Source organism: Kogia breviceps, chromosome 1, assembly GCF_026419965.1.
Source record: "Kogia breviceps isolate mKogBre1 chromosome 1, mKogBre1 haplotype 1, whole genome shotgun sequence".
In the NCBI taxonomy this organism is placed as follows: Eukaryota; Metazoa; Chordata; class Mammalia; order Artiodactyla; family Physeteridae; genus Kogia; species Kogia breviceps.
The window spans coordinates 42,822,606-42,842,025 of NC_081310.1; the positions used below are offsets into that span (position 1 = coordinate 42,822,606).

Below are 19,420 nucleotides of genomic sequence, written 5' to 3' on the forward strand. Positions count from 1 at the left end.
GGACGGGTAGGGTGGGGAGGAGAGGTGCTTAAAAAGGAGGATGATCCATTTCATCGAGCCAAGAGGCTGGGCTAGTTGGAAAGTCGGGATAGCCTACACTGCTTCCTGTGGAGATGTCAGAGGTGGGTCCCCCAGCCATGGCTCTCAGCGTCTGGCTTACTCCCTGCCCTGCATGCGCAATGATGCCCAAATTACTGTCCACCGTGTAATCCAGCCCATTGAGCAAAGGAGCGTGGGATGGCAGGGACGAGATGGAGGATGGAGACTGGGGGATTCCATAGGGGCTCCCATCCCTCAAGTCCTGATAGGATTGTCCTGTCCCGTCCATGGAGAAGCTCCCATTCATTAACTGTCCGCCTGTAACGTCCCCCACGTTGCCATAAATCCTATTGGTGTGGCCAAGTTCTGAGAGAATTTGATCCTCTGTGGACAAAAGAATGGAGATTTATTGTCAGCCGCCAGGACTCCGGTGGTCCCCCGTTCTTCACAACCTAGGAATACACATGACCAGGAAAGAAGCCCAAGCATAAGCCAGACGCCAACATGTCAGCCTGGCATCCAGAGACTGACCCACATCAAGGGGAAAAAACAGAACGCACACCTGCAGAGACCAAACGCCTAGGTCCCAGAAGGCTGGACAAATGTTTGATGAGTTTGTTGGTCCCATGTGTGCTCAGGTACGAAGATGGCTACACTGAGGAATATGAATGCCTGAGGTTTGGTGGCTCATATGTTATCCACATCACAAACGGAGGAAACTCTGTGCTAACAAGATTTCATCTGAAAGTTTTCAAGCTGAGAAAAGTGCTTGGTTCAGTTAGTTGGGAAACAAGCAGGCCCATACAGTCAGGGGAGCTGAGGACCTCTCTAAGACATGTGTACAAAAGCCTTCTGGTCTACCTGGGAAAGAGGTTCAATATTAAAGTACTTGGTTTCTCTGTCTATCAATAAGCTCTTCACTGGGGACAAAGTATTGGACTGATTAAGGCAAATGACCTTGTTTTATGAAGAATTTCATTAAGGGGATCTAATGGAACCTTTGCCACCCGGAAGAATTCCTCTTTCCAACAGAGGTGAGCACTTTAGTCTTAAGAAAAAGAAGATTATATAATTGCCTGGAGAGACCAATGATATGTCAACCTGGGGACCCACCTGCACCCAACAGAGAGGAGCTATGAAACAAGACTTAACGATCCTGTATGTTCCAGACGTTGATTTCAGCAGCTTAGAGGAGATTAAGTGGCTTTCCCCCTCCCCCACCAAGAGGCCTGGAAGGTGAGCATAAGGCCCTTGAACCCTCCCCAGGGCCCCACGGGCAGACCTCTGGGCTGGGCTACAGTCCTCTCAGGACATCACGGTCCTGGCAGGCAGCTCATGCCATCTGCTGCTCCACAGACTTCCTTTCTATTCCCACCTGGGCCCGTGCGTCCATTCCTACCAAGGTCACCCCAGAGTGGACTTCAACACCCATCCCTTCTGACAACCTGCCCTAGGCTGTCCCTCACCCCACCCATAAAAATGAAAAGGGGGAGGGGAGTCATGCCCTTTAGAGGGGGCAGGCGATGAAGGCTCAGCTCCACTGTAAAATGGCCATTAACTGGCCTTTTGCCCACACCTGTCATCCCGTGTGACCAGGGCCCTCTGTGGGAGCCACAGGCTCCCTAAAGGGGATGGTCGTGTCTTGCAAGTGTAAAAATGTGCTGAGCTTTCCCCAAACACATTCACAGTCAGTTGTGTTCATGGATCCCCAAGAACACTGTGAGGTGGGCAAGGATGTGGTTGTTCCCCATTTATAGTTGGGGAAACTGAGGCTCAAGAGAAGTGAATCCGTTTGACACAGCCATAACCGGAAGCCAGATTTCTGACCCCCTAGCTCAGGACTCTTCCCTTCGCCCCACAACAGAAGACCTTCCACATTTGAGGACTCATCGCATGCGAACTGTTATGGCTATTTGCAAACAACCGAAGGGTCCAAAACATGCAGCCATTTGCAACTTCGCTGACGCACAAATTTGAATACAGCGCATGCAGCAAAGCGCTTCCGCTGGACCGGATGACAGGAGCGGTGGGGAAAGGGATTTCAGAATGAGGTCGGTCCCCGGCTCACGTGCACTCACAGTACTGACTTCCCGGGGCAAAGGGCCCATTGAGCACATCCTCCCACCGCCAGGAGAGGAGGGGGCTCACTCTAGTGGGTCACGGGAGGGAGGCCAGTGCTCCGGCCGAGGGGAGAAATGCAGGAGGGGCGCTCAGGGCGCAGACAGAGACACAGCTGTCCTGCATAGCTGCGTGGGCTGGTGAGGGAGCCCCGGGCCACAGGCAAGGAGGGGAGGCCTTGGGGCCCATAGGCCTGGGAACCCGGCTTCCATGTGTCCGCAGCAGAGCTCCAGTTTCCTCTGCCCTGTCCCCTCTGGAAGGGCCACTACCCTTTCCCCCCTGCCCTTTACCCCAAGTTGCAGGGAGGGCTGTGTTCGGGAGGGAGTTGGCCAGGCCTCAAGAAAGACCCCTCGCGAGCATCGGGGATTACTGTTTCCCAGGGGCCTCTCCCAGGGCCTGGGCCTCGCCCCTGCAGCCCTGCTCACCTCGGAAGCTCAGCTCACTGTCACTAACCCCACCGTCCTCTGCCGAGCTCTCCTTCTCCTGCTTGCTGCCTCCCCGGCTCCTCTTGACGCTCTTATAGAACTGACCCCAGCGGTGCCGCCCCGCGTCCTTCTTCAGCCGCTTCTCCTTGGCCCTTCTGTTCTGAAACCAAACCTGCCACGCAAGCACAAGGGACAATCTCAGGGGGCGTCCACCACGAACCCAAAGCCCCCAGGGTCCCCGAGACAAAAGACTAAGACTGAAGCCTCAGCAGAGTTCAGGGCAAGTCATGGGACGTGCCCACCACTCCCCCTGCCTGGGCCTCAGAAATCTGTCTCTGATTCGGCAAATTTCCGGGGGTTGTGGCCCTGAGCCACTGATCCCCCCCCCCAGGAGATCAGTGACACCATTGATGAGGTGCCATGGTTACCACTCCCGAAGTCTCCCTCACGTGGAGGGCACAGATGCAGGGACCCGCAGGACACCCTCCACCCCTGCCCCAGGCCCAGCCTGGGTGGCGCCGGGCCTGGGATCCCCGGTCAGCAAAGGAGGCCTGGGGGCCAGGGTGGCTGGTGTCCCACCTGTACGACCCTCATGTCCAGGCCTGTCTCCGAGGACAGCTGCTCCCTCACGTGCCGGGCGGGCTTAGGGGAGTTCTTATAGGCGTTCTTCAATGTCTCCAGCTGCTTCGCTGTGATGGTGGTCCGGGGTCGCTTAGCTCCGGCCTCTGAGTCATCTGCAATGAAAACCACTTCTTACTGGGTCCAGCCCATCTGAAGCAGCTGGGTCTCAACCCGCCTTCCTCCTCTCCTCATGTAGTCTTGCCTGCTATGGGCAAGAGTGTGGGAAAATGGGGAATACCAAAGGGGAGTGGCCCCAAACCCCAGGGAGCCCACTCCTGCACCACAGGCCCTCTGAGTCACTGAAAAGTGAGGACAATGTCCTTGCCTCAGCTCTCTGCCTCTCCCCTGCCAGCCCAGCCACACAGGGGCTTTCCTCAGACTTAAGGTTTACCATTCCATGCATTTCCCCATCATGACAAACACTGACTGGCCAACCATGTGAGTTACTGCCAAGGCTGCAAAGGTGAAGGAGCCAGAATGAAGTCTGTGCTCTGGGCTGCCCCAGACATCTGCCCCTCCTCCCATCAGGAACGTCTGTTCCCCCAGGTCCCACCCACGGCTTCGCTGCCTTTCCACAGCCCTGGGCTCATAGCAGGGGTGACCTGTATATTCACTATTCACCTAAGCAGTGTTCATAAATTATGGGTCAGAGCCCACTAGTGTGTTGTAAAGTCAATTTAGTTGATCGAAAACTAAGAGAGGAAATAAAATGGATGGGATGGAATGAGGATGGGATGAGGTGGGATAGGATGGATGGGATGGGATGGGATGGGTTGGGATGGGAGGGGATGGATGGGATGGGATGGGGTGGGATGGGTTGGGATGGGATGGGATAGGATGGATGGGATGGGATGGATGGGATGGGATGGGTTGGGATGGGATGGGATGGGATGGGATGGATGGGATGGGATGGATGGGATGGGATGGGATGGGATGGGATGGGTTGGGATGGGAGGGGATGGATGGGATGGGATGGGATGGGATGGGATGGGTTGGGATGGTATGGATGGGATGGGATGGATGGGATGGGATGGGTTGGGATGGGATGGATGGGATGGGATGGGATGGATGGATGGGATGGGATGGGATGGGATGGGATGGGATGGGTTGGGATGGGATGGGACAGATGGGATGGGATGGGAGGGGATGGATGGGATGGGTTGGGATGGGATGGATGGGATAGGGTGGGATGGGTTGGGATGGGATGGATGGGTTGGGATGGGATGGATGGATGGGATGGGATGGGATGGTTTGGGATGGGAGGGGATGGATGGGATGGGATGGGTTGGGATGGGATGGGACTGATGGGATGGGATGAGATAGGATGGATGGGATGGGATGGATGAGGCAGATGAGAGCAAGTATTATTTCATGAAACTTGATCAATGCTTGCTGTATGAATATGTGTGCTGAGTTAAAACATAAAATGAGTCTCTTACTGTAGATCATAGTCCAAATTTTTTGAAAAACACTGGTCTGAAGAGTGTTCAGGACAACATGATGATTGATCAACTGTCTTCAATGGATTTTGAGCATCAAGTTTCTGTGGGTCAAAGGCTGTTTATTCTCAGTCAGAGTCAGGCACAGAGAGAGGCACTGGGTGTAAGTGGTTTGTTCCTCTCCCAGCACTTAGACTTATTTCCGTTCTCTGCCTAGCAGCCCCGGAGTCGAGCAAGAGGGAATGAGCAGCTGCGTCTGGCCCTCTGGGTTCTTTGTGCCCCTCCCACATGTGTACTTTGAAGGGGGTCTGCTCCATGCCTATCTTCCTACCTTTCTTCCTTTCCACCCAAGAAAACCCTCTCTTAGGAACAACAATAATAATAGCTAATGTTTATTAAGTGTTTACTGTGTGCCTGGTGTTGACCTGGGTTCACCATTCTCATTGAATGAGTGACGTGGGCAAGTCCCCTCGCCCCTCTGAAGCCTGGGTGGGTGGCACATTGTAGGATTAAGTCATCCTTAATGATAGTAAGCCCAGGCTCACACTATGATCAATCGTGCACACAGTGGAGGGGGAACAAGGCCCCCAGTCCTCTCCTCCTTGGGCTGTTTTCTTCCCCAGCAGAGCACTGTCATCCTCAAAGCCCACCACTCACGTCCCTCCCTGGGGTCCTGGACCCAGGACCAGGAGGAAGGATTCCAGAGCCACTGAGGCACACACACTGAGGAAAACGTCCAAAATACTTTAAATTCTGTTGTTAGGAATCACTCCTGTCTGCCCGTATTTATAGAGATAAGAAGAGCATGACAGAACTTGATGCAAATACTAAATAGTGCACTTGAAAAATATCCATACAGTCTTTACGTACAAAATTTGAAATAACGAAACCACCAAAAATTTTTTCAATTCATCGATAATTGCTTAATTTCAAAATAGGTTGGCCTAGTGCATGAGAGATTATTCTCACCATGGCCAGATGGCAGCGCCACTGGGACAAACCGGTCATCCTGGGTTGGTGGCCCCTTGGTTCCGCATGGCTGGCTACGTACGCAGAACTTTCTTCTTGCGATTATGGGGACTATTATGCTGTTATTTTAACATTCACTGTTATTATAATTTAAAATCTTTTTTATATCCTATAACAATATCATCCAAGTATTCATTAAGTAGTGGTGGCAGTGCTTGTGCTGAAAAACGTACCCAAAAATCAATAACTTTGGTACGGAAGTTAAATGTGATAAAATGCTATGAGGAAGGCCAAGCAAGACCATGATACCCTAGGCTGTTAATTTAGGAGAGAGCATCTGGGAGAGACTGAGATAGTGCTGAGAAAATAAAAAGTAGCATTAAGGCAAAGATACACTTCACTGGTTATGGATTTATGTGCTCCCAGGATACATGCCCGCCCCCGGACTTTTTACATTAATTCCTATGGGAAAATTAGTCTTAAAATATGTTAGTTTTGAATTATGCAGGGTCTCCTAGCACTTGTCCCTGGCATAAAATGCCACCTCATTATATTGAAAATGCAAATATCCAAGGAGACTAACAAATGAACAAAATCATTCACACCAAGATACAAATAGCTGATATTCAGTCTTTTGGGTAGCACCAGGGAGGGAACCTAAGCCTGAAAGAGGGTTTAGATTAGCAAGGAGGAGTTAAAACATAAAAAGAGAGAGCCAAATGTCCCACAGCAGACCAAGGCCCCTGCTGCGCTAAGGAGCACCCAAATTTCAAGGGATGGAGTGGCCCCTGCCTTACTGACAGCCAGAGGCAGGAGAAACAGACCAGAAACACAGTGTAACCCCCAGCTGCTGGCAAACCTACAACAGATCTCACCTACTGTTTGCATTTCTTTTCCACACTGGTCTCTCCCTCGTGGAACGTCCCATTCCACAAGTGTCAGCCTCGGGAAACCTCAGGACACAGCCCTATGTGACAGGTGCTCTGACCCACCCCTATGGAGCTGAGATGCCGAGGCTCAACCAGGTACACAACTTGCCAGGGGAACCCCCAAATTAGTGCACGACCCGGCAGAGATGCCCACCAACCTCTGAGGCCAAGTTCGGTGTCTTTCCACCATTCTACAGAGGTCTGCTGCGGGGCAAACCATCCTCAATAAGAGCGTTAGCCCCACTGGGTCATTCTTGCCTCCCCAGCTGGTCTCCCCTTTCTCTCGACCCATCCACAGCAGCAGTGGACGCCAGGCTGCACGTGCTCAGGGTCTAAAGGAGGCCTCTGACAGCGAGAAGCAGCCGCTGGCCCTGGGGATGGCCTGCATCTTTGGGGGTCTCTGGTGAAGGGCATCAGAGTTGCACGGACAGCTTGGGCTCTCTGAGTCCATCTGCGCTGAGGGTTTATCCCTAATCTTCTGTGACACCATAACTGACTCCAAAGTAACAGCACCGAGTGAGTTTTAAGGAGCCAGAGCAGATTAATACATTAAGGCAAAGAGCCTGGGAGCAGGCTTGCAGAGGCCCCAGAAAGAGAAGAGACTGAAGGGCGGTCCATGCCAAACGCCAGAACTCTGGGGGTGGGGGCAGAAGAGAGAGGAGGCCCTGCCGCGCTGTCCCTCCCAGGCTGAGCTTGGCTCCCGCGGCCTCACCCAACAGGGCCTCCTCACCGCCCCAAACCCTTTAACTGCATTCGTTAGCGAAAGACTCATTTCTCCATGCATTGATCATATCTATACAATATATATGTGGGGACCGAGGAAAGACCCGGAAGGAGATACATGAAATTGTTTTTCCTTTGTTTTTTCATCCAGCCCAGAGCCGTCAACAAAAGTGTTCCTCAGTACCACCCTGAGTCGATAAAAATTCTAGTCAAAGGCAAATGACCCTGGATGTTTCACGAGTTTGTGCGCCTGAGATTCCCTGGTTGACTTTGGCCAAATGCCATATTCGGAGCCAGGGTCGAGGGCACAGCCGTGAGTCAGAAGCCTGAGGTGAGGCTGCAGGAGGTGGGGAGTCGGGCTTGGCTATCTTGCGGGGAGCGCTGGGGAATGGGGCGGGGGAGGGGTCCGAGCCCTCTCTAGGCCCTGGGAAGGCCCAGGAAAGACCTAGGGCTGCCCAGGAACAAGGCCTTGGAGGGCAGGAGCCACTGCTGCCCAGGCCGCCCCTGTGAAGGCAGGCTTGCCGGGGTGGCTACTGAAGGCTGGGGCCCGACATCAGCCTCAGCCTGTGCTGCAAGCTTCTGTGCAGACCGTGCACAGGGCCCTGAGGTGGCCAGGGAAGGGTGGCGGGGTGCATGGGAGCAGATAGTTGAGATGGTTGGGTCTCCCTGAACGAGGAGACTGGCTGAGCATCTGCTCCCATATGAGGGGCTTGGGAGACACAAGAGTCGTCACCCCAGGTCCCCGCCCTCGAGAAGCCCACAGTCTGAGAGGGGAAACAGGATACAGTTAACTGAAATACGGGCTGACCGTTCCAAGGGTGACTTAGGCCAACGCGAGAGCTCTTGCTGACTGAAGCCTCTGAGGTGCGGAGGTAAATGTGCACCCCGATATGAGAAACTGAGGAGCAGCCCCACTGCAGACGGAGCACCCTCCCAGCCCCGCCCCAAGGGAGGGGCCTCGAGATGATGGGCACAAGGTCCTCGGCTGCTCCCGAGCCAACTTGCTGGCGCGCAAGACAGGCAGGCAGCTCAGCGGCCGGAAACCGGTTGATGCTTCAGTGGAGCGCAAGGGCCAAGGGCTGGGGGCTGGGGGTTCTCCCTCCCTGCAGGCATCTGGGAAGGTTCTAGAGGAGGCAGGGGGCGAGCAGGGCTCCGAGGGGTGGGCAGCCCGGACTCAGGCAGGACAGGGGGCACGGCCGGCACCGAGGCAGGGGGAGGGGCCGTGCTGATTACCGTTCTGCTTGGCCGTCTCATAGTCCTCCTTGCACACCAGCCGCCCATCCTCCATGAGGTAGAACTCGTCCCCCGTGGCCAGCTGCCGGTTACAGATGATGCAGGCGAAGCAGTGCAGGTGGTAGACGAAGTCCTGCGCCTTCCTGACCACCTGGGTCGGGGGGATGCCCTGCTGGCAGGCCGTGCATTTTGTGCCGAAGCGCCTGTCGGGGCAGCGTGAAAGGATTAGAGCGCGGGGCAGGGAGGCGGGGTCTGGCTTGCGCGCACTTTTCATCTGTCCCTCACCCACCCCACTACTCCGGAGTGTCCATGGGGCCTCCACCCCCGGGCCACCCAACTGTCTGATTAACAGCTCGTCAATTCACCCAGGGCTGTAGGATTTTCCAGGTCCCACTGAGCAGGCAGTTTCACCCTCTGCCTCCTGGTTTCTTCAGCTTGACGGTGAGGCCTAGAGGACCAGCCCCACGGGGCAACTGTGTGCACCCATGTGCATAAAGCATCGGGTGAAACGTCTCTTCCCGTGCTCCCCACGGGAGAGGCCCGTGTGGCTGGGACACGCCACACGCCAGGGTCCACACGGGGCTCCGGAGAAATCACACTTCGGCTGCAGAGCAGGCCTCTCACGATGGGTTCTCTCTCCTGCCTCTCCCCTCCAACCAGCAGACACTAAACCCTCCGTAGCAGCCTCTGTCGCCTCCCCACGCACAGCCCCTGAGATATGAGCCCAGGACTCTGCGTTTTATACCCCTGCCACCATTCGAGGTGCGGGGCCTGCAGACCTCAGTTTGAAAAATGCTGCCTCAGACCTCTTCCCATCTACCCCTTTCTGGAGCAGCACCGAGGCAAGAGGAAGGTGCCCACCACCTGGGTGCAAGGCTGGGAAAAGAAGAGAAGTAGACTCATTGCAACTATAGTCCAGCTGGGTCATTTAAGCCCCGTTCCCTGTCCTGGCCATACACACAGAGCCATGCCAGTGGTCGTAGAGGCCAGAGGGGAACTGGGGGCCAGTGCAGATGTGACGATGAAGCTGTTGGGTGCATGGGGGGCTCTGCTGCAGGAGGGAGGTGGGAGGGTTGGGGAGGAAGGGGCAGAGTTTAAAACAGCAATCAACCTAATTATTCATGACATTTCACACAGCAGAACTTTATCTTCTTCAGCATGAAAGACTTTGCCTAATGGATCTGGGGAAGGTTTGATTTTAATGGTCCTTTTAACTAATGCTTATAGGCAGCCTGATTTCCCCTGAAAGGACAGTACATATTTCATCCCCATTAATACCAAATAAATTAATTATGGTCATGGCTATCATGATGAATCCCAGATTAATGCAGAATGATGGGTCTCCTGTGCAGTAATGATACCTGCCGGGGGCCGCAGGGGCCTGGAGTAGGCACGGCCAGCTGCGGCTTCAGCCCCGTCCCGGGGGCATGGGGTCACAGAGATAAGTGGGGTTCTCTAAGTCTAGATGGGTAACCCCGAAAGAGCCGGGAGCGTGGCCCCAGGGACTGCTTTTCTGAGACGAGATCTGAGGAGGGTGTCGGGGTGTGAGGGCCTGAGCTGTTTGGCTCGGAAGGACCCCAGGCTTCTGAACTCCTGGAATGCCCCTCGGTTTTGTGAGGACGGTGGTATGCATGGGAGCAGGCCTCTTTGGAGCAGGGGTTCTCAGCCCGGAGCTCAGGACGGGCTCTGTCAACCACCCCCGAATTTTTCAAAACTGTGCATCAGGAGGGGGGGGCCTGGACTTTCAACAACTTTTCAAAGCGTTTCAAGGGTTTCATCAGATTTCAAGTCCAGGACCCAGAAAAGTAGAGATCAAGTTTGTTGAAAAATAAATCAGTGAATAAAGAACCATGCTTTTAGAGATTATGCAAGGAGATGGCTAAATCTGAGAAGGGAGAACAAAGTCTACTGTCAGTCCTAGATGGTTCTGAACCTCCCAGACCACAGGGGAGAACCAGGCTTCTTCCACAACTGCTGTCTAACCATGTCGCCTGTATTAGAGAGGAAGGCAGGCAGGCACCCAGCTCGTGTGTGTGTGTGTGTGTGTGTGTGTGTGTGTGTGTGTGTGTGTGTGTGTGTCTGTGTGTGTGTGTGTCTGTGTGTGTGTGTGTCTGTGTGTGTGTGTCTGTGTCTGAAGGACAAAGAGAAAGGAAGCCTGTATATGTGTTACTAGAGTGTGTTTTCAAATCGCCTGTAGTTTGTCTATCCAGTCCAGGCCAATTCACAAAGCAGGTGTTCAAAATGAAACAATGCCTTCATCCTGCTCACAGCAAACCCTCCCAAATAAACCACCGGAACCTGAGCGTCCAAATCCTTTGCTGCAAAGGCTGGAGCAGAAGCAGCTCCAGAGAAGAACTAGAGTTTTCCAAAAAGCAAGTCCTATTTTGTGGCCAAGTCACGGGGTGGAGCCCGGCGCTGCGGCGGGGGCAGGAGCGGGGGCGGGGGGGTGGGGAGCTGAGCAGAGTCCAGAACAGAGTGGAGACCCTGCAGCGGCCCCGCCCACAGGCAGGGCCACATCCTCTTCCCACTAAAAAGCAGGCGTGGCTTTCAGTAACCAGAAACCTAGTTGACACCAGAGCCCCAGAGACATGAAAGATAACGAGGGTATAAATTTAATCTACATACCGACAGTGATTCATGCATGAGGGTGGCAAGTGCACAAGAAAAATGAAAAATAAATGGACTTTCCCACCGGCGTTTTTTAGCAATTGAAGCAATTTTCCTGATTGTGGGATTTATACCGATGGTAAGTGGAAGTTGCTCCTTATTACCTCTCTCCCCTGGAGCACAGCCAGCAGGACCCTCATTGAGGGGACTGAGTGCACCCCCTGGGCCCACAGGGCTCTCCTAGCGTGGCCCAGTCCTGAGGGGCTCCCCACCCCAACTTCTGGTCAGAGCCAGTGGGCCCAGAATAAGGCGCCGTCCTGTGGGGCTGCAGATGTGATGATGACACTGTCCTCAGTGTCCAGATCTCAGACCAGCCAGAGTCACAGGTGAGGCAGCCACGGCCTGGAGAGGCTACACAGCTTGTTCTGTGACGAGCAACAATGAGATGGCCGCGGCTAAAACTCCCGGGTCCCAAACCAGGTAAAACTGTGAACCTGGCTGCTACACAGAACCAATAGTCTAACCAACCTGACCAAATCTGAAGGATGCTGGGGGCGGGGGCGGAGCAGGACACTGGCCGAGGAAGAGGCTTCCGAGGAATTTTCTAGTCAGCATTCCCTTCATCCTATCGCTGAGCCCCTACTGTATGCAGGGCCCTGCCTGCTCGAGTGCAAACTGAACTGGCCTTGCTCACCAGAAGGACAATCTCTCTCTGGTCAGCCCTGCCTGCTAGGCCTTCAGGGACAGCCGGTCTCCCCGGGGAAAGCAGCTAGAGCTGATCCAAAAGACAAAGAAAACACAAGGGAGGACTGGCTAATGGCTAATGTTACTTTCCTTCTCAGAGCAACATCACTGGTAATTCTCTTATCTCTGCCCAACGAGCAGCAGGCAAGCCAAAAAGACCCACCGAAGGAGTGAATGAATGCACGCAGGAAGGAATGCGTGCACCAACTGCTCCTTCAAGCACGTGTCCAAAGCAGGCGGGGAAGGATTAGCACTCACCATAACGACTGCAGCTCCCGGCAGAAGCTCTTCTAAGAAGGGAACTGAACCCCCTGTTGAAATGAGGCCCGAAGTTTACGAAAACATAAACTTTCCACCCCACTTTGCTCTCATCACTGCACTCATTCCACAGCTGTCTCCCGAGTGCCCAACCTGAAAGGCGGGGATTATGATGCCTTCTGACAAATGAGAAACTGAGGCTCAGATGGGCGAGGTGCCGGCCTCGGCTCACACAGGCAAAGAGTAAAAAGACCAGGATTTGAACTCGGTGCTTCTGACAGCACAGCTGGCGCACGGTGGGCATCAAAGGTAGCAAACGTCATGGAGCAGCCAGCCGTGGTGGCTCTACTCTGGACTGGAAGTGGGTTCCAGGGGCCCTGTGCCCCTCAAGCATCCCCAGCTGCTCTGAGCCGCCGGGCATGCGGCTCCCAGGCCTGCGATGCGGGGCTGCCCCGAGAGCCTTCTCCCCCAGGGGTCACCTCAACGCACCAACTGGTGCTATCAACACCTTCCTGAACCTGTAGGTCAGGCATGAGGGGCCTGGGCTTCCGGAAATGCACCAGACGTCATGGCTGACATTCAGGGCCTGCCCCCGACCCTGGGAACAGGGCCAGGCCTGTGTCCTCGGCCCCTCCCCCTCTGCTCCGGTGCTCAGCCTGAGTTCCCTCTGTGCATTCATCTGTGCACCCGGGCTGCTCTCGACAGGACTGCCTGGCCCGCTCTCCACTTCAGGGTGTCTGGATACTGCAGGAAGGGTGACAGACAGGCCTGGCAGGCACCACATCGTCTAGAAACAGGTGCATGTAAATCCTACACCGCAGATGTTCCAGCACATTCCTGATTTTAAGTTCTGAGACCTACCATCAGGCCAGGTACCATATTCTGGTCACCAACACGATTAAAGAGCAGCTCCCGTTGACCAAGCACCTGCCGTGTGCCCATGTGGTACATAACCTCACTTGATCCTCGCCACCGGCCCTCAGGCCACACCTCTACCTCCCTGGGGCAGTCACTGTCACCCCGGCCCACGCCCCACCCCGGGGCGAGTTTCCCTCCTGGCTCACTGTTGCCCTCGCCGTCCCTGCTGCCGTAACTCTCAGTGGCATCAGTGTCCCCAGAGCAGTCCCTCCTGGCCCTGCCCTCTCGTTTCCTTGACCTCTTCTCCTGAAAGGCATGGCCTCCCCCGTTCCTCAGCCACCCATGCCCATGGTCCACCCCAGACCGTGTCACCGGGAACTGCGGCGCCTCCAGGAATAACTTCCAACCTTTGCACCGTCCTGTCCTTCCAGCTCAGTCCCCGCAGCAGCCTGATGCCCACAGCCCTGCAACCCGGCTCCTCTCACTGCCCCTCCCTCCCCTCGTGGCCTCTGACAGGGCCAGGGGAAACATACCACCTCCCTGACTGGGCTCCCCTTAAATTCAGGCTCTGGACCTCAAGAGGGCCCAGGAAAGCACAGGGCACTTCCCTAGTGCATTAGCCCTCCCACTTTCCCATACCGTCTCTCTCTCAAGCCCCTCATCCTCCTTCTCAGCTGGCGGCCCAGCTGGCAGCCCGGCTTCCTATTTCCTGGAGAAAAAAGGAGCTCTAAGCAAAGGCCTGCCAGGCAATCCCACTGTCCCGTCCACACATGCCCCACCCCCGCCCCGCTGCCACTTGCCCAGGTCTCTCGGCTTCCTACAGCTGACTCGGCTGTGCTCCTGGTCAAGGTCGACCACCCGCCTGGGTGGTCCACTCCTTCCTGCCTAATGAGATCATTCACCCAGCAACTGGCCCCCTTGCCACCCACATCATTAACTTCCCCTCTCTACCACATCTACCCAGCAGCGTACAGCATGCTAGTATCAATAGTTCTGCCACTTAAAAAAATAAAACCTCTCTTGACCCTACACCTCCTTGCATCTACCACCCCTTTCTCTACTCCAGTTGGAACAAAACCCCTCAAAAGATGGGTCTCTAATGCCCCTGCTCTCAGTCTTCTCTTGAATCCACTCCGATGGTTAATTTCATGGGCAACCAGCTGTTTGCTCAAACATTTTCCTGGGTGTGTCTGGAAGCGGTTTTGGACATTGAATCAGTCGATGGAGTAAAGCAGATTGCCCTCCTCAATGTGATGGGCCTCATCCAATCAGGTGAAGACCTGAAGAGATCAGAAAGGCTGGCCCTCCCAAGAGTGAGAGTGAACTCCCCTTGCCTGACTGCCGGGAGCTGGGACATTGGTCTTTTCCTGCCTTTAGACTCGAACTGCAATGCTGGCCCTTCCTGGGTCTCGAGCCTGCCATCTTTTGGATTGGGACTTATACCATCAACTCTCCTGGGTCTCCAGCCTGCTGACTGCAGATCTTGAGGCTTCTCAGCCTCCAAAATCATGTGAGCCAATCCTTAAATTAAATCTCTTTACACACACACACACACACACACACACACACACACACACACACACACACACACACCCTGTTGGCTGCATTTCTGTGGAAAACCCTGAATAATACATGCTCCAGTCAAGGTGCCACCAACAAATCAACCCCAACTGCACTTGACCAGGTCAGCGTGGCCCCGGCATTGCTGAGTCCAGTGGTCAGGTCTAATCTTCCCTGACCTTCTACCACATTGGCCGTCCCTCTTCCTTAGAACGCTGCGCTCACTTGGCCTCAGGACCCAACTCTCCTGGTTCTGCTCCTTCCTCGCACAGCCCCTCTTCCAGCTCCCACACCTCTTCTCTGTCCACCCTACACCCCTGGGGTTTCTACTTCCACCTCCAAGCCCAGACCTCCCCATCCAACTCCAGACAGGTACATCCCATGACGTCCTCAGCATCTCGACTTCAATGCCCAAGACCAAACTCCTGATCCAGATGCAGATCCCAGCATCTGTTCCTCCAGTGACCTTCCCCATCTCAGAGAAGGGTGATTTAATTCTTCCAGTTACTCAGGCCAACAGCCTTGGACACCTGCATCTGATCTGTCAGCAAATCTCATTGGCACCACTCAAAATTACGCCAAGAACTGGACCACCCCTCGCTGTCTCCACCGCTGCCTCCCCAGCCGAGGCCACCCTCTCCCCTTGCCCACAGCTCCCCTAAAGCAACCCCTGGCTGCAGCCCTTGCCCCACCATCTATCCTCCACACAGTGACCCTGAGTCGGACCATCTCACTCCCCTGCTCAAAACCTTCCAGGGGCTCCCCTCTCACTCAGAGTAAAAGCCAAAGTTCCCTAACTGGCCTCTACGATCCTGCACCATCCGGCCTGCTTCCTGGGCTCGGAGCTCTTTCCCCAGATATCTACATGGCTCACTCCTGCATTTTCTACAGGTCCCCCCTCAGATGTATCCTTCTCAGGGGGCAGTCCTTAACCACCTCCCCTGCACCCCACCCCAGCACTACCTTTCCCTTCTCTAAAGCACTCATCTCTCATGGATGTACTGTTCATTTCGTTCGTTTATCGTATTGTCTTTTCCCCTCTCTAGAAGGCGAGCTCCGTGACCGCGGGGCTGGATCTGTTTGGTTCACCAGTGGACCCAGCACCTGGAGCAGTGCCTGGCCCGGGATATGTGTTCAGTGACTATTTGGTCATACGTAGTGAATGACCCACTCCTATGATATGCATTAATGCACAATTCCCCCATTTGTAGGTGAGAAAACAAGTTCAGAGAGGGTAAGAAACGTGCCAGGGGCCTCACAGCCATAGACAGTGGAGCTGGGATTTGAACCCAATGTTCTTCCTTTCTCTGGGCCGTTGGGAGCAGTCAGTAGAAGCCAGCCCGGGCCCATGCCAGCCTCCCATGTGTGGGAGCTGCCACAGTGCAGTGCACTGTCCCGAGGAAACAAAATACCACACAACTTAATTTTATGCTTTAATTGCTTGGTGGTGATTTACTGCCGGCCGTATATTTTTTTCCCAGTTGACACTTCCCTCCATGTATTTCTTTTATCTATCACCACACTTGACAGGTAAGTCGCTGATATTTACTGTTACTGTATGTACCAATATTTCCAACATATATCACCACCACAGCCATGTCACGGCACACAGCGTTCTGCCCCAGAACGGTCAGCCTTCTCCAGACATAGACGGGGGCCATATTTGGAGAAGGCCTGACACCGGAGAATGTTAGAGCCTTAGAGAACACGGACACAGCTCCCCCATACACATACTCACACATAAAGCTCCCAGGCCCACCAGAACTGCCCCTCAGGCTCTGCTTTTTGTTTTTAATATAATGTTTTTCTTTTCAACAAGCATTCAATATTACTTTGAGATGAATACAATGGGAAAAGCTTTAGAACCAGTGAGCTAGTCCAACCTCCTCATTTAACACAGAAGCAAACTGGGGAAGCCCAGAGAGGGTCAGGGGCTTGCCCAAGATCACACAGCTCAGTGAGTGGCAGAAAGAGGTCTACAGCCCAACTCTCCCTTCCCCCAGCCATCCTTCCCCGCTTTCCCTGCTGGGGGGAGATTTGCTTCCCAAGAGGCAATGGGACGTGTAGGATCTGACCCTCTTCTAAGAGAGTGCAGCCCATCTCTCTTAATTTTTGTGAACATGCATTAAGCAGTCAGTATGCACCAGGGGATTTCACGTGAGCTATTTCATTGAAAGAGCCCAACAGCCCTTATCGGTAGCTATTATTATTCCCTTTTCACAGATGGGACAGGCTGCCAGCTGGACCAACAACATCATCCCTCCTTCCCACGCCTCTCCTCTAGGCACCTAATCGGCTCTCCTTACTCCAGACTAATTCTTCTCTGCCAAGGTGTTAGCCCAGCTGTCACCAAATTACCCTGTGCAGAAGTGCCACTTGGGATGTTTGCTTAGAAGCAGGAAAGCCACCCCAGACTCCTGATTCTGGGCCCAGGACCCACACTTTTAACAAGCCCCACACGGATGACCCCAGTACAGCTGTGGCATGGACCATTCTCTGAGAAACCCTGCGTCATGGACACTCTTGGCCCTCTCGCAGCATCTGCAGCTTGCTTGTTGATTCTTGAGCCCTTCAAGACCTAAGGACTCATTCTCACCAGTGGTGCAGCAGACACGGGGACAGGCAGCAGCGTGGACGTTTGGGGACAGAGGCCCCATCCCACCCCCTCCCACCACACCCCCGGCCAGCCCGCTGCATGGACCCATGACGCCCGCCACACGGTCCAAGGCTGGTCTGTGGCTTCTCCGAAAGTGGCGCTTCCAGGGGCACCAACAGACCCCAGGAGCCAGATCGACAAGTCAGAGGCTGGCTCTCCCTGGACCTTCGTGTGACCTCGGCCAGAGAATCAGCAGGGAACGTGGTGGAGCCAGGCCACAGGTTTCTGAGCACTGGGCTCGGGAGATTCAGGAGCCATGGGGGCAACGTGGCCAAAGATGGGCTGCAGCAGGAAGGCATAGACTAGCAGAGAGGGGAAGGACAGCCGATTAGAAAAGCTTCCAGCAGTGCAGAGGTGTGGGGACAGGGGCCCGAGACAGGAGAGAGGCCGTGGGAATGGAAAGAGAGGGCCTTTGGGAGGTGGGACCCCGTGTCTCAGAACCTGAGTGGCTGGGGGTGGGAAGTAAAGGAGGGAGGAGCTTGAGCCCCAGTGATTAAGAGAACGGGACTTGCTGCTGCCGGCTGGTGTGTTTTAAGCTGCCCCCATCTCCCATTCCCATGTCACCCCATCCCCCTTTGCCTGGGGACCATGTTCCCACAGCCCAGATGCCATCTGACTCCCAGGCTGATTTGCAACTATTTGGTTCCAAACAGATTCTCCCAAGGCAGAAAGGTCTCCAGTATGCAGGTTCCAGAGATGTCAGGAGGCCTTCACTGAGAGCCTGGGCTCCGGGAGGGTGGGCAGGCACCGCTGAACAGGAGGCCTCCGGGGCACGCAGACAGATAATCCGTGGACTCATCACCGCCTGATATACCGCCTGAGGTCCCAGGGGGAACTGCTCAGCTAAGTAATTGCTTCTGCCATGATTACAGGCCTTTGCAAATGACTATGGGCCTGGTCCCACCAGTGTTTGAATCTTACAAATGTCCGCACGCACAGCTACTATCTGGACCATCTGATCGTTACCTTAAGAGGTTTAATTTGCTTAGCGAGGGAATTAGACTATAAACTATTCGGAAATTATGGAAAGTCACACGTCAAAGAGACCCTCCCCTTGTGAGTTCTTCAAGCACATTTTGCTACAGTGTGTGTGTGTGTGTGTGTGTGTGTGTGTGTGTGTCCTAACAGGTGTGTGGTTATCAAAAATAACAAGTGGCTCAGCAAGAACCTGGCCCCAGATTGGACCACAACCAACCCCGGAACTGAAGTGGCCTCTTCCTGAGGCAACAGAGGACAAGCTAGCTAGAGGCGGCCACACCAGCACAGGCGGGACCCTCCCGCCAGAGCTGGGAACCCCACTTTGGGAAGTGAAGGCTGAGGGCTGCGGTCACTGCCACAGAGCTCTGGACCACACAGAGAGGGACGGTCTCCCGTGGGGAAGACTCACGGCAGCTCCGCACACCGAGAGGTGGACAGTTGTTCTAATCACCTGACCTGCCATTGTCACTGGACAGGCCCCACCTCCCTCCCCGGGACCCCTGTCTGGCCCACGGCCTTTTGTAGCCTCTGCCCCAGGGCCCTCTTTTTCTCTTTTTTTTCTCCTCCCTACATAGATATGCCATCATGGCCTTGATAGGAATAGCTACCAATAATGATGGCTACTGAACACTTCATTTTACTCAGTCCTCATAGTAACTTTTGAAAAGTAGACATGTTTATTCCCATCCCTTTTTCGAGATGGGAGAGTGAGGCTCAGGGAGGTCCAAGGCCCCAAATTCACACTGAGCCTGGATTCAAACCCAGCGCCTGCTCCCTCTTCAACGTCCACCTCGGAGAGAGGTTTCTGGGCCCTTCTCGGCCCATCAGCCCCATATTGCCCCATGTCCTGTGGGCGTCTGCCCAGCTGAGGGATGGAGGCCCTGGTCCCCAGAGTGACTGGCCCAAGTCACTAACGAAGACCTGGCCAGAGCCAGCAAAACTACCCTGCAGCTGGGCCAAACTCAGAGCGAGCCGGAGCTGAGACAGGCTGTTCTGAACTGCGGGGATAAATCAGCAGCTCCTGGGCTCCCAAGGACGCCGCTTACCTGCCCTTGGCTGACAGCCAGGCTCACTGCCTGGAGACTGATTGGCTGGGGGAGGGGACACAGCTCCCTAGTGACGACTGCGCAGCAGCCCTCCATCCCGCTGGGTCCCCGCGGTGCCAGGCAGGTGAGGGCCTCAGGGGCAGGGAGACACCCCCAGAGAAGCATAAAGTTTTAGACAGGACCCCCCGGAGTGGCAGTCACCCCAGAACGCCTCCGA

The 19,420-nt window shown here is 54.7% G+C and overlaps 1 protein-coding gene across 1 annotated transcript in view; it reads right to left on the reverse strand.

Annotated features, from left to right (window-relative positions):
- Nucleotides 1–19,420, reverse strand: part of LHX4 (LIM homeobox 4) — a 42,991-nt gene continuing 23,571 nt past the window's right edge. The window contains exons 3-6 of the mRNA XM_059056539.2: nt 8,497–8,699; nt 3,162–3,316; nt 2,583–2,754; nt 1–423 (exon numbers count right to left, since the gene is read on the reverse strand). Coding sequence (XP_058912522.1) covers nt 29–423; nt 2,583–2,754; nt 3,162–3,316; nt 8,497–8,699 — 925 coding nt within the window. The 3' untranslated portion in view covers nt 1–28. The remainder of the gene's footprint in view (nt 424–2,582; nt 2,755–3,161; nt 3,317–8,496; nt 8,700–19,420) is intronic.